The 17367-nt window shown below is 45.4% G+C and overlaps 1 protein-coding gene across 3 annotated transcripts in view; it reads right to left on the minus strand.

Annotated features, from left to right (window-relative positions):
- The window catches only part of plekha1b (pleckstrin homology domain containing A1b), a 27245-nt gene continuing 9878 nt past the window's right edge, over window positions 1-17367 (minus strand). Inside the window, exons 3-13 of one of the 3 annotated variants that reach the window (XM_087844976.1) lie at window positions 16533-16589; window positions 15068-15113; window positions 14262-14359; window positions 12572-12697; window positions 12062-12199; window positions 11341-11409; window positions 9638-9702; window positions 9494-9557; window positions 9102-9191; window positions 5706-5779; window positions 1-3004 (exon numbers count right to left, since the gene is read on the minus strand). In XM_087844976.1, coding sequence (XP_087701102.1) covers window positions 2773-3004; window positions 5706-5779; window positions 9102-9191; window positions 9494-9557; window positions 9638-9702; window positions 11341-11409; window positions 12062-12199; window positions 12572-12697; window positions 14262-14359; window positions 15068-15113; window positions 16533-16589 — 1059 coding nt within the window. In that variant the 3' untranslated portion in view covers window positions 1-2772. Of the gene's footprint in view, window positions 3005-4044; window positions 4238-5705; window positions 5780-9101; window positions 9192-9493; window positions 9558-9637; window positions 9703-11340; window positions 11410-12061; window positions 12200-12571; window positions 12698-14261; window positions 14360-15067; window positions 15114-16532; window positions 16590-17367 lie in introns of all 3 variants that reach the window. The other 2 variants (XR_015719402.1, XM_087844975.1) reach the window with 2 other exon arrangements.

Below are 17367 nucleotides of genomic sequence, written 5' to 3' on the forward strand. Positions count from 1 at the left end.
TTCAAATTATTCCAAATTTCTTTTAATAAATAGAGCACATGTTTTTAGAATCATGTTCACACTAAAAAGGGTCAAAAGAGCTCATCGTTATATCATTTTTCTTAGTAAGAACAAGGCAGGCACTTAAACCAGCTGATGGTGAACGGGGAACAACATGAAGGAGGGCCGTGTGCGTGCACACGTGTTTAAAAAACTCAGTAAACAACACATATGTTTCGATTTTTCATCACTGTAAATAATATTATCATAAAAACTAAAAGCACATCGAAACCGAAGAAAAAGAAAGACCCACAACCAGAGCTCGCAGCCGGACGCCGAGAGGAACGGAAACCTGCCGCTGAGCTTTAGAGTCTCGTTTACACGTCCAGTTTGGTTTCACGTCCCCACATCTTACAGCAAAAGACAGAAACAAATAGGTCATCAGTTAGAAAGCAGTACAGCGGCGCGAGTGAGGCGAGAGGACAGAAGCAACAGTCACACTTGGAGTCTGAACACAGCTTCATCCAGACTCATTTTCTCTTTTGGATTTTAAAAAAATATCATAAATCTGGAAATGTGGCAAAGCAGCAACTGGACCGCAGATGGTTTCAGCGAGGATTGGCTTTATTAATAAGAAATTAAATTCACTGCTGAAACTGGACAGAGCTGAGATACAGAGCGCTGTGCGATCTCACTAATCACAGCTGCTGCAGTTTCAACAGCCAGAACAAAGATTCCCAACCGCAGGATTCAGAGGCGCAAACGTCTGAAGACTAAAACTGTGGACGCACAAAAGTCGACGAAGCCTCGGGTGCTTCAGGGTTTATTTAGTAATTTTAGGCTCATGTGCAAGTCTGAGGATCAGATAACATGAACAGGAATCAAAGTAAGAGGCACCGATTCACATCAAGCCATCTCAAAGCTCTTTAAGATAAAGCCCAGACGATCAGACAATCCCCAACAAGCAAATAAACGGAGAGAAACTCATTTTTTAACAGCTGGAGGCCTCCAACAGAGCCAGGAGAAGGACTTGACCTTGGATAAAAACAAAGGACAGCAGAAGCTTTCTGTTGAAGCCCATCTTAGATTTTTCACCTCCTTGATCAGGCTTCGCTCGCTTAAAACAGGCCAGAGCGACGCTTTTCTTTCTTTCAAAGCTGCGCTGGACTCTTGCTGATGTTTGGAGCGGCTACTTAGCAAGCTAACTGGTAACGTGCTGGTGCTGAGAGACAAATAAAAAAGCTTGCTGAGCTTGCTGGTTTGGAGATACCAGTTAGCATGCTGGAAAGAAGGAGAAGTAACCTCGCAGACGTTAGCAGTGTTCTCGAAGGACGGTGATGAGAAACGGAAATGAACCTCCACTGACTGCAGCTTTCAAATAAACTTCTTTGGTTAAATAAGCGCTTAAAAAAAAGGAGGTGGAAACGCTGCAAACAGAGGTCACGATACACTTGACAAACGGAAGTTCCATCATAGCCTAATTTTACCGGTTATTTGAATTCTTTATTACAGTCATCCCGAAAGTGTGCGCCCCCTGGTGGACTCCAGAGGTACTACAGTATGTACAGTTACATATTAATATAAACGTATTTTTTTATATAACAAGTGATTTAAAATTGCTAATATGACGTGGCCAGTTAGTGATATCACTCATTACTCTGACCTGAATTTACTGCTCGGTGCTGAAGTTTCACACATTGGACCCAATTTGATTTTTATATTTTTTTTTTTATATAATTTTTAAGCAAATACATCACTTGTATTTAGATTTTTGGTGAAGATTTAAGATTGGGCGTGCTCCATGTGAGTTTCCTGTCTTTAAACGGGCTGCAGCACTCTTCACTTTGGGAATGTCTGCTTCATTAAAGAGCTTTAAATCTTCCAAAGCAAACATGAAGCAGATGATTGTCTTTCATCGCAGAGGCTCTAAAGCACTGTAGTCGCGGTGACCAAATATGAACTAAATGAACTGAAGCTGGAAGCCTAATCAAATCTATCGGGGGAGGCTTCTGCAGAGGCGTATTTCCTCTATTTTCCTTCAGACAAACAGCTATTATTTTATTCTGAAGGCTAGGCCGTCCCTCTGCGTTTCAGGGATCAGAAGCCACCCAAAGTTTCTCAATGCGGGACTTTCCCTGCAGCGGGATCACCTGTGGCGGACACAGATGCCTGCATCACCCTGCTGGGTGACTTGTGTTTAATGCTGTCTTATGAAAGAGACAGACCGGCATCTTTTCTAATCTATAAAAATGACACATTTTTCCATCACTGACGACGGGAAATATTCAGTAAGCGTAACCTCTGGAAACCTGCTCATGAAAGCTGGCCGCTCAGGGACCTCTGCTCAGTGAATCTGGACCTTGAGCTTCTATACGCGAGTTTAAAATGAAAAACACCGAGATGTGGGATTAGTCAGTCTCTCAGTCAGCCTTCCATGCTGCTGGAAGCAAACACACAAACTTTGGTGCATCACAGGAAGTGAGACTCGTGGCGCCGCTGTAACAGCAAGCCGTGTTTGTCGTTTGCCTGGAGTGACAGACTGTAGGACACAAGGGAAGACAAGGAGAAGGGAAAACAGCGGAGGAAGGTCCCATCCCAAAAAAACAAAAAAAAGAACTGGTCCCAGGAGGTTCAGCAGGACACGCAGAGTCTGACAGCGTGCACAAGTGTGTGTGTGTGTGTCCATTAGAGTTTGTCAGATCAGGGTTATGTGCACATCTTGATCCTCAGCCAGGAGGCGCTGGGACCCGGAGACGCCGCTGGGGCTTCCCCACGCCGGCTTGTCCTCCTCTTTCACTTTGAAGGCTGCAGCGTCTCCTGCAGCGACAGGCGGGAGCGCGCCGGGGGAAGGGGCACCATCACGGACTGGACGCCGCTCAGCCTCCAGGGGAGGAGGCCCAGGAAGTTGTCCCGATGGCGCGTGTCCAGAGCGAGGCTGAGCACTCTCTGAGGACTGCGAGTCTTGGGGTTCCTCATCGACTGGGAGGTAGAAGGTGGAGATGGAAGGGGAGTGGTCACGGTGCTCCTGAGGAGACGGAGGGAAGAGAAGGAGGAGGTGAGGCGGAAGTGGTGACTATGAATGACAGACGGAGAGATGGATGGATGGAGGGCTCGGTGGGTGGATGGATGGATGGATGAGTGTGTGATGGAGATGGAAAAGAGGAAACGCTGTCAGAGTCATTCAGGCCCGAGCTTCTCATCAAGCTGCAGCTCAGCCCCACATTATTTTTCTTCCTCTAAAGAAAAAAGTCTAAACTAAAACTTTGCTGCTAAAAACTTGACGTTTCCTACATTTTCTTCAAAACAACATTAAAAGTAAAACTCTGTCTTTGTGTGAGCACATTTCCTCGTCAGCTCCCTGGATTAAAGTCGACTAAACTCCTGAAACTGCTCTGGAAAGTACTGACATTAGACTCCTTGTGTTGGCTCAGTAAAATGTAAAGCTCGAGTCACAGAATCAGTGAAAACGTGGAGCTTACAGCCAATTTAATCTGAAACATCTGGATCAGGCTCTGTGAAATGAAAGCTGCTTGCTTGATATTAAAGACGCTCATCAGTCATCACCATCTTCTAATCCTTATCTTAGATTAGAATCAGACCTGATTGATCAGGCTGCATATTTAGGGGTCCCATTAAATGCACAATAATCCTTATCGCTAGGCAAAAGTAGCAGACAGATGGCAGCAAAAGCAAAGAAGCTTCCTCATGTTATAATAATAATATTAGTTGTTATTAGTTGTTATTAGGCAGTGCTTGGACAGAAAGCTTTCAGGGAGGGTGCAATGAACACTGTAGAAGATGATGATCAGTAACAGCAGATAAACCAAGTTATTTAGCAAAGACAGCTTACAGAGGTGAAGCCAAGGACGTTGTCTTTGATGATTTAACAGCACGGGCAGCAGCATTAAAGCACCGTGACCTTCTTTAATGGAGACAGGGGGTTCTAAACACTACAGTACCCACAATCCTCCAGCTGCTAACCTGCTCTCAATGGACAAACAGTTACACACGAGTGAAATGCTGTGAGTTTAAACAAGGCTTCATGCAGATACAAGCAACACGTACGAATGGGTGGCGCCGCAGCCGCCAGGGAGCAGGGCGGGATCAAGCAGCAGGTGCTAAGAAGCTGAGGCATCGGGGCTTGGTGATTGGACGATGAGCAGCAGCAGCAGCAGGCGGAGGAGGAGGAGGGACGGGAAGAAGGCGGCGGTGGGGCTCATTTGGGGAAGGTTAGTACGTCACTGTCACACCTTACTCTCTGTAAGGCAAACGCACACACACACACACACACACGGAGGAAAAACAGAAAGACAAAAAGTGTTAGCGGGATAAAAAAGAGAGACTCGGGATGAGTTAGGCTCTTTGTGGAGTCCTGCTGCGAGTCGGGAACGCTGTAAATCTGAATCAGGAGTGAAGAATGAAACAACGTGAAACCCTCAGATGATGGCGCAGGTGGTGCAGGATGATGTTTATGAGCGGGTGGAGCTGAAGTTTCTGCCGACACGAGAACGTGTTGGATCAATAAAAGAAAGAGAGAGACGAGCTGTGATGTGAGAGGATCGACGGGTTAATCCAAGGCAGTCGATGGAGGACCAGAGAGAAAAGTCAACGTGTTACAAGGAGGACGCTGCCAAAACAACAGTGTACGAAGACATCGTCAGCGTCGATGTTGAGGAAGCATCTCAGCCTGTGAGCTGGAGTTAAAGGTCAAAGGTCAGCTGAGCAACTCAATTTCAGAGTTTTTTCCAGCTGCATCAAGCTGAGGGCAGCACGACTGTGACTGGACAGCATCCATCACTGTGGCACAAACCCATCCACAGGATATAAATATGTAAGGAAGACTGGAAATAATCTGATAATCTAGTTTGTTAACTTTTTATCATGAGTTTAAGTTCAGTCTAATCTGGATGTGAATCATTCAGGAGGTCTGAAATGAGCCGTCAAACCCAAAAGCCTGAATAAAACCCTGAATTATTCCATAAAGTGTCTTCTTCATGAACAAAATGCATTTCGATGAAGGCAGAAAGAAAATCTGAACTTTTAGAGCCATGAGTCACAAAGTGCAGCCCCCTGGTGGGCTTTAAAGGTACTGCACAAGGGTCTACATAGGTCATTTCCAATAAATTCAACTTTTTCTTTATAAATTCAATTAAGTATTTAATTAGATTCAGATACCATAATCCTGTAGAATAAATCTTAAACATTTAGATTTGAACAAATGAAACAAGGCTATGGATTTAAAATCCCTTTTTTATTACTATTCTTACTTTTTCTGACCTGTTTTTGATACTGAACTACTCTTATATCTTTTCATTAGCTGAAAAGAACTTAAATCAACAGAAGATCTGAATAAATCACGTAAACAGGAAGGAAATACTTGATTTTTATGCTTCTGTGATAATCAGAGTTCTGACTAAAGGTTTGGGAGAGATCCAGGCATGAACTGTAAACTCTCAAACTCTGAATGTTTCTGAGATTCATCCAAACGCACAAACTATCCAGCTGCACGTACTGCAGGCTCCAGATGTGGCTACAAAGACCTGCTGCTTGAGCAACAGCTGGAGTGATGGATGAACACTACAGCGTCGACGCACAGAGAGCTCAGAGTGAGGAAGGACCACAACGCGTCTGTTGTGGTGCGCAGGGTGAAGGCTCGGTGAGGGGGAAGCTGTGGTGAATGGGTCGGGGTGCAGGGGTTGGGGGTAAAAGGCACGGGGGTCACATACGTGCTGCATTCACCGCTGCAGAATGGCGTATACCTCTGTATACAAGGACTGGACAGCCTTCTGGCCTGACGGATCTGAAAACAACAGTTTACAGCACAACTCAGTTACAGCGCGGAAGAGAGCTCCTATTCAGGCGAAGCCACACATCCACCCATCCACCCACATATCCATCCATCCATCCATCCACCCACATATCCATCCATCCATCCACCCACATATCCATCCACCCACATATCCATCCATCCATCCACCCACATATCCATCCATCCATCCATCCACCCACATATCCATCCATCCACCCACATATCCATCCACCCACATATCCATCCATCCATCCACCCACATATCCATCCATCCACCCACATATCCATCCATCCACCCACATATCCATCCATCCATCCACCCACATATCCATCCATCCATCCACCCACATACATATCCATCCATCCATCCATCCATCCACCCACCCACATATCCATCCATCCACCCACATATCCATCCATCCATCCATCCACCCACATATCCATCCATCCATCCACCCACATATCCATCCATCCATCCACCCACATATCCATCCATCCATCCATCCACCCACCCACATACATATCCATCCATCCATCCATCCACCCACATACATATCCATCCATCCACCCACCCACATATCCATCCATCCATCCACCCACATATCCATCCATCCATCCACCCACATATCCATCCATCCATCCATTCACCCACATATCCATCCAGCCAGCCAGCCATCCATCCACCCACATACCATCAATCCAGCCATCCATCCATCCACCAACATGTCCATCCATCCAGCCATCCATTCATCCACCCACATATCCATCCATCCATCCATCCACCCACATATCCATCCATCCATCCACCCACATATCCATCCATCCATCCACCCACATACATATCCATCCATCCATCCATCCACCCACCCACATATCCATCCATCCACCCACATATCCATCCATCCATCCACCCATCCATCCACCCACATATCCATCCATCCATCCACCCACATATCCATCCATCCATCCACCCACATACATATCCATCCATCCATCCATCCACCCACATACATATCCGTCCATCCACCCACCCACATACATATCCATCCATCCACCCACCCACATATCCATCCATCCATCCATCCACCCACATATCCATCCATCCATCCACCCACATATCCATCCATCCATTCACCCACATATCCATCCAGCCAGCCAGCCATCCATCCACCCACATACCATCAATCCAGCCATCCATCCATCCACCAACATGTCCATCCATCCAGCCATCCATTCATCCACCCATCCACCCACATATCCATCCAGCCAGCCAGCCATCCATCCATCCACCCACATATCCATCCATCCATCCATCCACCGACCCACATATCCATCAATCCAGCCATCCATACATCCACCCACCCACATATCCATCCATCCATCCACCCATCCATCCACCCACCCACATATCCATCCATCCATCCATCCACCCACCCACCCACATATCCATCCATCCAGCCATCCATCCACCCACATATCCATCAATCCATCCAGCCATCCATCCAGCCATCCACCCACCCACCCACATATCCATCATCCATCCATCCACATATCCATCCATCCATCCACCCACTCACCCACCCACATATCCATCCATCCATCCACCCACTCACCCACCCATCCACACCTTACACAGACAGAACCCAGAAGTATCTGCTTTTATTTCTTGTGACAAACATCTGTGGACAGCTCAATTAAAAGTTGCTAATCCCCCTTCAGGGTCATGGTTACTGGAAGTTTAGGGCCAGTGAAAAGAGTGAGGGGTCTTTTGGAATCTTTTCCCAGAATTCTGAGAAAGAAATCCCCAAATTCCCCCATTTTTTTTCAGCGGCTGTAATCCTCTTCCGGGCACGTTCACACAGCTTCCAGCTCTGCCGCTGTTTGTGAAATCTGTGCCCGGACGTCCCGTTCTGAACACTTGCACTGTGCAATCGGCGATTTCACCATCAGTCATGGACTTCTGCTTTGGTCGGCCTGAATTTCCTCTGAGGGGGGGACCTCTGACTACAGCTGAGCCGTTTTCACTTGGAGAGTTAATAGTTTCCGAACTTAGTTATAGCTTCAGGCGAGGAGTGTTACCGGGAGAATGGTGGGTTTTTATAAGGTCTGATACACTGGAGGAGCAATCACAGATGCACAAGTACAAGAGGACATGACGGGACACACAGAGAGATCTAAGATAACAGCTGTCCAGAGGTGCTTGTTGTCTAAGCTGTCTGTGGTCTGCTTCTTCCACCAGTTACAAGGGTAAAGATAACAATGTTGTTTTGCATCAGAAACCTTTAAAATGTCTGAAATCGACGTCTTTTAGAGCTTTTCCATAAACTGGTTTGTTTTTCTCTTACAAACCAGTTTGATTTCCACCGCAGCATCGCTTTACTTTTCCAGCTGTCATCACTGGCAGAACCACCACTCCTCTTCATGTCAGTCTGGCGTCTGGGTCTCACGTGAAACAATATTTCAGGTTTTGAACAAACTGTATCTGGTTAATATTGCAAGTTAAAATCAAAACCGGCTCTTAGTCAAAAAAGCCTCATTTGCTACAAAACAAGGAGGTTTCCTTTAAATCCTTCCAGGAGTTACCGCTGCGTTAAGTTAAACGACTTTGGCTTCAGACTGTGATGCAGATTCGTTTCAGTAATGCAGACGAGCTTCGGTTTGAATGTTTGTAGTTTTTTGTAGTTTGGGAAGGAAACTCTTTAGGTGGGCATGTGTGTCCGTGTGTGTGTGTGTGTGTGTGTGTGTGTGTGTGTGTGTGTGTGAGCGAGAAAGATTTAACAGAAATGCACAAAAACACATGCATCAGTCACGGTCATCTGTGAAAGTGTCACAAAATCATGAACAAGCAGGATATTAAAATCACAAACACACAATCGACTTCACACTCGTCTCATCCCTAATGACAGATGTACAATTAAAATATTCCCACACTGGGTTAAGCACCCAAATCATCTGAAGATTGTTTTGTTAATAAAAACCTTTGAGTTAATTAAAGAAATCTAATAAAGCTTTACAGAGTTATAGACCTCATTAAGCTGCTGCAGTGCTGCGTTTCTGCCACATGGTGGCACTGCTGCACTCGCTCATGCAGCCACATGTTGCTGCAGCGTGAAGTGAGCAGGAAGAAACACTTCAGAGTCATTTTAAAGACCAATGAGAAGAATTAATTATGGCAGCATCTTTGTATCATCTTAGTTAAACTGAATTATTCATGTTCTAAAACTGCTACATCTGTCCTGTTAAATCAAACTCATCCTTTTCCATGTCACCTAAACCTCTTTTACCAAGTAGCTTCACCTGAGATGATACGTACAGTGTTAGCGGAGCGCCCGGGACCGCGCTGGGCCACGATCGCGCCTGAGATGGCCTTAATCCAGCTGTGCATGTCCTCTGGACTGTCAGCCTGACAGAGAGAAACAGGAACGTAAATGAATGCACAAGTGACTTTAACTCAATTAAACAAAGTCTTCCTGTTAGTAAATCGCTCCTTCTCAGTAGTTGAGTTAGAAGACCAAATGTCCCATCAGTACATCCTCATCAGTATCTCATGTGGAGACAGTGGAGAGAGTTAATCCTTCAGAAGATGGAGGCATGGAGCAATCATCCAAATGTTTAATTTAATTTACTCTCATTTGGCTCAAAGCAGAACAGATGAGACAACGGTGCAGAAAGAGCTTCTGACCGCGTCCTCCTCATGCGTGTTACCTGTATGTAGAAGGTTCTTGAGCTGGTGACCATCTCGAACAGGTTGTCCCTCATCATGTGCTCGCTGGAGGACACAGAGGAGACGTTTTAGTGAATTTCCCCTGAATCAACCCAAACACAGAGCTGACCGGGAGGCTGACTGACCTCTGCTTGCACTCCTGCACTTTGTGGATCTCCTTCAGCGGGATGGCTCTCAGCGGCTCCCTCTCCTGAGACGACGGAGGAGAGAAAGTACATATCAAAAGCAAACTGAAACACGTGACCTCGTCACGATGGGTCGGGTAATATTTAGCGTCTGCGTTTGATTTAAATTTTTCTCTAAATACTTTGAGCCTGCGTTACACATTCACCTGTGAGAAAAAAAACCTGTGTTTAAATCTTTGGTTTGGTCAGTCGAGTGAACAAAACGTCAGTCGTCTCACAGCGATTGGAAACGCGACTCTGAGTCAGACGTTTAGATATCTGACACAGCTCTGCAGCGCGGCGCGTTCACTGCAATCAAAGGACGACTCACGCCACGGCTGAGCTGACGAACTTTCATATTCACACTCTGTCAAACCACAGAAGGCCGTGAGCGGCATGCTTTTACACTGATCAGAGGTCATCACCTCGGGTTACACCAACATACATAACATACGCAGCAAGGGTGTCAAACGTAAGGCTCAAGAGCCAGAACCGGCCCAGCAAAGACTCTAATCCGGCCCACTGCAATAAAATGTGAACGAGTGCATCAATTTTAGACTTTTAACTGTATTTTTGAATCAATAAAGACCTCCTCATGGACACTCATGGCGCACCAAATAGTAAAATAATCGTTAATCGTCCTCTTTTTCTACTATCCACTCTGCTACAGACCTTTTTGATTTTTTTTTTACAGTGGGTTAAAACATTTTCTGTAATTTTACACATTTATCAGGTAGAAAACTGAGATGTATTGTTGAACCTGCACTTATATTTCATGTATTAAGACGTTTCAGGGATCAAATGTTTAATTAAATGTCTTTACGCTGTCAGAAACACCACTTTTCCTGCTTTGGCCCAGGAAGATTAGTCTGACATCCCTGATGTCACCTGGCTTAATGAGCTGCCTATAATCAGCACTTGACGACGCTAACTAAGTAAATCACCTATAAACGGTGCTCAGTGCGTGCTGTTGCTGAAGGCTGGGGTTATTTGACTGTCAGATGGTGCTGATCATATGCATGATCTAAATGCTCGATCGTGTCAGTCTGTGTGACTCGCAGTCAGCGGCGATAGCATGCAAACAAAAGTCAGCGCGAACACAAGGAAGGTGATGAGTAAACATGGACGTCAACGAGCTTCACGAGCTTTTAACGAAGAGCGGCAAATAAATGACACAGAAACATTCAGGTGTTCGCTTTACAGGATTAATCAGACTATCAAAAACCTCCAGTGTGGATACGGATCCTGCAGGAATGTGGGAAATGCTTGTGACACGGATCACTGAGAAACAAACTGAAACAAACTTTCCTTCTTCAGCTTTCAGTTGAAGAACAAACACTCTGCAGCAGCTGCACTCACTCAGGACATGATTACACATAAAAAAGGTGTGAACACTCAGCCAGACACACATATATGTACGCACACACACTGGGTGTGCCCATATATGTGCACAGACAGGCCGTAGTCAGGGCTAATCTGTCCACACGTAGATCACACGAGGAGGTATTCAGGACGCATGCCTCTGCATGTGCAGACACGCAGCAAGTTTTGCAACCAGCACAGATTTTTTTCACTCTCTTCTTCTTCGGTGTCTGTTTCGGAGCAGCGTGATGTGTCTTTGTGCACTGATGTCACCGTGTTCGAGCTCGTCGCCGTTTCCTCACCATGTCAGTTTTGTAGTAGTTGAGAGAATTTTCATCCAGGACGAAGTACCGTCTCTTCCAGTTCTTCATCTGAGAGGAGGAAGCAAAGCATGTTTCAAAGTTTCTGTTTAGCTGCTTCCTGTTTTATTTTGAAATACAGTTAGGTTAGTTCTACGCCTGCCACTTCCTTCTGTTTTCTACCATTTTTGTGCCGCACCTGTACATACGGTGTATTTATAAGGCCACCAGACTGTATTCTTACTGCGCCTGTGGTTATTGTTCATTTAAAAAATATTATTTTAATTTGGCGGGTAACTGCAGTGAAAGGGTTTACTTTGTTTTTCTAAGACTGAAACCAGTGACTGAGTTATTTTCAAAGATTGTTGCTCATTAATAACACAAAAGTATTTTTATCTGATTACTGTGTGAGATTTTATCCAACCAAACGTGATGGTTCATTATGACTAGGGATGGGTACTGGTGCCATGATGGCACTGGTTCTGACATAAACGGTAGTAACCAGACCGAAAAGCAGCGCACATTTCAGTGCTTTATTTCAGTTAAAACAGTTAAACATGAGAGGTTTTTGGACCAATTTTGTGTTCTCTATTCTTTAAGCACCGTTTAAGCACCGGCACCGTTTCAAAAGTACCGGTTTGGCACCGGTATCGGATAAAACCTAAACGATACCCATCCCTAATTATGACGACACTGAATAACCCTGAGAGTGTGTGTGTCTCACCACAGCTCCTTGTTTGACACAGTATCCCGCTTTGATGATGGCCTGATCCTGCGCTCCTCTGGACAGGAAGTAGGGCATTTGATTCTGAGCCCGCTTTACGCCTCCACGATCAGCTCCATTGTGCCCCTCTCCCTGCTCCTTAAACACACACACACACACACACACACACACACACACACACACACACACACGAACATTAGAGTTCATCTGGATTCATTTTAACTGCTTATAATCAGAATGATGAAATAAACTTTAATGCAGGACGGGATTTTCTCACATATAGAAAACACTGAAGTCTTAAAGTTTCAACTGATTTCCAAAGTCGTCCTCTGCTGAAGAGGTAAATGTCGACGCGTTCCCCTCAATATTTTTAAAACCTCCGACTCATAATTAAACCAGCCTTAACTCGCCCGTGTTCCTGCGAGCTGACTCATATTTGCAGCTGCATACCAGCACAGGCAGGACGGGACCTGCCGAGCTGCTCCCGCCGCTCGCAGCTGCGAGCGTTACCTGAGTGGCCGTGATGATGGGGACTCCTCCGATGATCTCAGTTTTGTAGGAGACCTGTTTCATGGTTCCCAGCAGCTCCTGGGGAGTCTCTGCGTGGGTGTTGTGGCCCTCGCCAGGCTTTGGCACCTGAAAACAGAGCAGGAGTCGTGTCTTTCAAAAAGGCTCCACGTCTCACTATTTTTAAGAGCTTGGGCTTTGTTTATTGTTGTTGTTAATGTTATTTATCATAGGAATTCACATTACGTTAGCAATGCTAATTAAATAGAGATAAAAGCTGTTCGGATCAGTTATTGGCTTTGGTCTTAAAGAGTGATGATGGTTATCTTCACACCATGAACTGGAGCAGAGGTCTAAGCCTGACAGGAAGCTCATTCTGCAACCAGCATGTTACATATGTACTATTCCTTTAAAGCAGAGGTGCTCGCAGCTTAAACTAACAAGCAGACACCAGAAATTAACTTTAAAAATCCTTCCTGGATAGATAGATGGAAACGATAAACGATAAAAGGATGGGTGGTGTGAATCTGCCACTCCCAGCTAATCATTTTTCACTAAGCAGTGTTACTGCTGTGATGGGCATTACTTTCCCCACTATGCTCCCTCCACTCCTGTGATTTAATAACCTCGTCTTTGTAGTTTAGCAGCCAATACTGTAACACCCTGCGTGTTAAGGCACTAAAGCCTCACAGGAAACATGACATCACACGTACAGGTGGTCTAAACTGTATGAGGACTGAGCTGGTGACTAGTTATAGAGCTGTTGTTAGCCTAGTATAAGCACATCAGCACAGGGAAGACATGACGAGGATCGTTCTCAGTAGAAGCAGAGGTAAACACTGAAAACAGACTTCAGACTTCAGCCAGAGCGTCTGAGGTTATCCGTCCACAGCACGGCGTCGGTCAGCTTATTCTAGCTGCTACTGAGATTGCACATGCCAATAGTGGCATGACATCTGCTGGTGGAAACCACACTGTGGTGTAGTTTTGGCAGCAAGTGCGCCTTTCTGCTGGGTTTTAGAGCGTACGACTGTCAGTTTTTACCACCAAAACTCGAAAGTCAAAATCAGGAGCAAAGTGATTTCAGTGGTTTTTAACATCTCCTGTGCTGACGTGGATGTACTCCACAGATTACCCAAGGACCTTAGCGCTGGTATAAATGGTACAGAGCTGTGGCGACGTCACTGTTTGCACATAACCCGACCAATGCTGCGAGTCCTTTAGTTAGGCTAATGCACTTGCTGTTGTCGCCCTTGCAAAGGATGGTGCGCACAAAAAGGAAAATGGCATCTGCTGACACAAGCGACGTCTCGGTGTCATTTCAGCTGGCCGTGCATCTCTACAGGACCCGTCATTTGCAACCCAACAGATTTTTGCCCGCTTGCTCAACTCAGCAGCGGTCAGCGCAGCACGTGCGAGTTCACGTGCACGAGTTGGGAGATTCCTTGTTTATAGAGAGGCAGGGAGTTTGAAAAGATGAAAGCGTGCACAGACGCAGACGACAGCAGCTGCAGGTGGCTTTAATGCTGTTGTGTCTTTGCTGCTGCGCCTGCACTGATCTTTATCACAGTGGCCTGATGTGTAACTTTCCATTTGCTGCAGCCCGAGGCTGAAGACAGAGAGACACACAACGAGAGGACGAACAGGGTCAACAATGGATCTGTGTGTGTGTGTGTGTGTGTGTGAGGCTCACAGTAATCTTGATGGCGTTGTTGAGAACACTGATCCATTCTACCAAATCCTGCTGGTCGTTGGCTTGTAGGTAAAACTTCCTCATTCCTGCGTTTATAACTGTGAACGAATGAGAGGGAGAGGGAGGAATGTGTGAGGCTCGAAAGCACAAGAGGAAGAAGAGAAACGAGCTCCATGGGTGTCTAAAAATATCGTCTTATTTCTGTTTCAGAGCCAGAGGATGTGTGTGTGTGTGTGCCATTATCCCATCCAGATGCAAATACACACACAGAGGTCAGGTCTTTGTCATTGTACAGTTTCCTCCTATTGAGTGACAAAGGCCTACTGTTTGACAGCAGAGGAACAACAAGTAGCAAGGGACAAAAGAGAGGAAATAAACCGCACAGATGAGGAAAAGAGGGAGGAAGGGAGTGAGAAAGAAAAGAGGTAGGGCAGAACGACGAGGAAGGAAGGAAACAAGGAAGGATTGAGGACAAAGGAGACTGGGAAGGAAGTAAGGAAGGAGTGGGGTCTGAGAGCTCTGTGCAGGCCGGTTGTGTTCTCGCACACAGCTGTTTGCACACAGGTACATTGTGAGGTTGAAACAGGAAAGGGACAATCTGCTGCCACAAAGTTACAAGCATGCTATTGTTCGAAACGTCAGCGTGTTGGAGCGCCGATAGTTCCTCTCGCTGGAAACAAAGCCACACACAAACAGGTCAAAAGCAAAGGAAAGAGAAATGCATGTGGCCAGAGTCAGTATGCAGGTAAAGAGGAAGGAGGCAGAGAGACGCAGCGCAGGCTGAGAGGGGATAAAGATGAACTTACCAAAGCAGAACTCTGCCTTTGGTCTTTGTTTGGTGGCATCATTGACCTTAGCGAGAGAGAAGAGTAAAGGGTAAATGTGTCAGCACAACCCACCGAAAACATGAACCCACACATTTGTGATAATTCTATGCTGCTTATGGCAGAGTACGGGACCGATAAATGTCATTTAGCCCAGCGGTCTCCAACCTTTTTTGCACCACGGACCGGTTTATGCCAGACAATATTTTCACAGATCGGCCTTTAAGGTGTCGCGGATAAATACAACAAAATAAAACTAGTACCGGTACCGAAAAAAGAAGATTTATTCATAACACATGTGAAAAGACCCAGGAAAACAGAGTAAACGATAAAAACGATAACAAAATAACGCTGAAAACCAATAAAAACCCTGAAAACTATACATTTCACACCTGAGCCTCAACTCTCGCGGCCCGGTACCAAACAACTCACGGACCGGTACCGGTCCGAGGCCCGGGGGTTGGGGACCGCTGATTTAGCCGATGTAAGGTGGACTTGTGGCTGGGAGAAGACAAACGTGGCCTACAGAAAACCACACAGAAGCCACATTTTGGCCAACACTTTCACTGCTATTTGGGAAAAACTCAGGAAAACGACACATCATACTATAAAGATGCTACACTCACAGCAGTGGTCTGAATCTTATCTGTCAGACTCCAGTTTGTTCATGTAAATGAAGAGTTCACACGCTGAGGTTAATTATGGAGTTCCACAGGGTTCAGTGCTGGGACCACTTCTGTTTACATTATACATGCTTCCCTTCAGCAGTATTATTACACGGCACAGCATACATTTTCACTTCTATGTAGCTTATACCCATCTTAGAATAAGGTTTAACTTCCTGCTTCAAAATCCATATAATAATAAGGTATCTAAACAGATGCTAACTCTGGATGGCATTACCTCGGCCTCCGGTAACACTGTGAGGAATCTTGTTGTTGTCCTTCAATGCACATATTAAAAAAAACTGTAGGCTTGCTTTCTTGCATTTGTGCAATATCTCTAAAATTAGAAAAGTCCAATTTATTATTAATCGCTGGCTCTCTTCCACAGAGTATCGTCTGTCCTGTCTCCCTCACCTCACCCCCAACTGGTCGTGGCAGATGGCCGCCCCTCCCTGAGCCCTGTTCCTCTGGAGGTTTCTTCCTGTTCTGAAGCATCTATTTACTGTGTGATTTTCAAATGAATTTCTGAATTTATTTGGTTGTTGTGATATAACATTAAATTTTTTTGAGTTTAAAATCCGGCTGAAGCCACAGGAATTCGACAGGCTTTAGGATAGAGTCATGAAAAGGAAGAGGCGATAATCCAGCAGATGTTCTGTTCAGTCTACAGCTGGTAACAAGAGAAATCACACAGCAAAATAACAACGGATTTTACAGTTTAGCACGTTTGTACGCACAGAGAGTGCAGGTGAAACGGTGTGTGTGGAAGAGCGAGGACTAACCTTGGAGATGTAGGAAAGATTGAGAGAGCCCACATTTCCTGCACCTTTGGGCAGATTCTGAAGAGAAAAAGCACAAATGTGCACAAATGTATAAGCATCAGCCGTTCGTGATTGTATCGAGAAGAAGTAGAACTAACAGAAGGAAACAAGGTAGTAGCGCTAGCATCACTGCTAGCATCACTGCTAGCATCACTGCTAGCATCACTGCTAGCATCACTGCTAGCATCACCGCTAGCATCACCGCTAGCATCACCGCTAGCATCACCGCTAGCATCACCGCTAGCATCACCGCTAGCATCACCGCTAGCATCACTGCTAGCATCACTGCTGCCTGCTATGATGGAAATCAACAACAGTATGTCATGCTTTTATTTACAGATTTCACAACATGATATTTAAAAACATTTATTATTCTTTTTCTTAAATTTATGTTCTTGAGAAGAGTGCAAACACGTTTGCTTTTTTCCCCTTTCAGTAATGTTCAGTAAAAAGGACAAAATAATGTAAAAGACGATGATGTGCTTAACTTTATCCAAAGAGTCAGATATGAATAAAAAATGGTCAGAACCTGTTTCAGTCTTCTCTGATCTCACAATACTTGTGGGAAGATCATCTGAAAAATACCAAATCTCTGTGCGCCGGCAGTCCAACCAGCTTTCTGCGTGAGGCTGCGACGTGTTTTAGAAATTCCCCAACAGTAGGAAATCTCAGCGCTGTCGCTAACCTGTTTCTGTTCTGGTTCCTGTTTGTCTGCTTGGTTTCATGCAGAGGTGAGACGACTCAATCAGCAGGGAAAAAGAATCTGTGCCGAGTGCATTTCTGTCCTACAAAATTA

The sequence above is a fragment of the Neolamprologus brichardi genome, chromosome 8 (genome assembly GCF_056152115.1).
Source record: "Neolamprologus brichardi isolate AB-2024 chromosome 8, ASM5615211v1, whole genome shotgun sequence".
NCBI lineage: Eukaryota > Metazoa > Chordata > Actinopteri > Cichliformes > Cichlidae > Neolamprologus > Neolamprologus brichardi.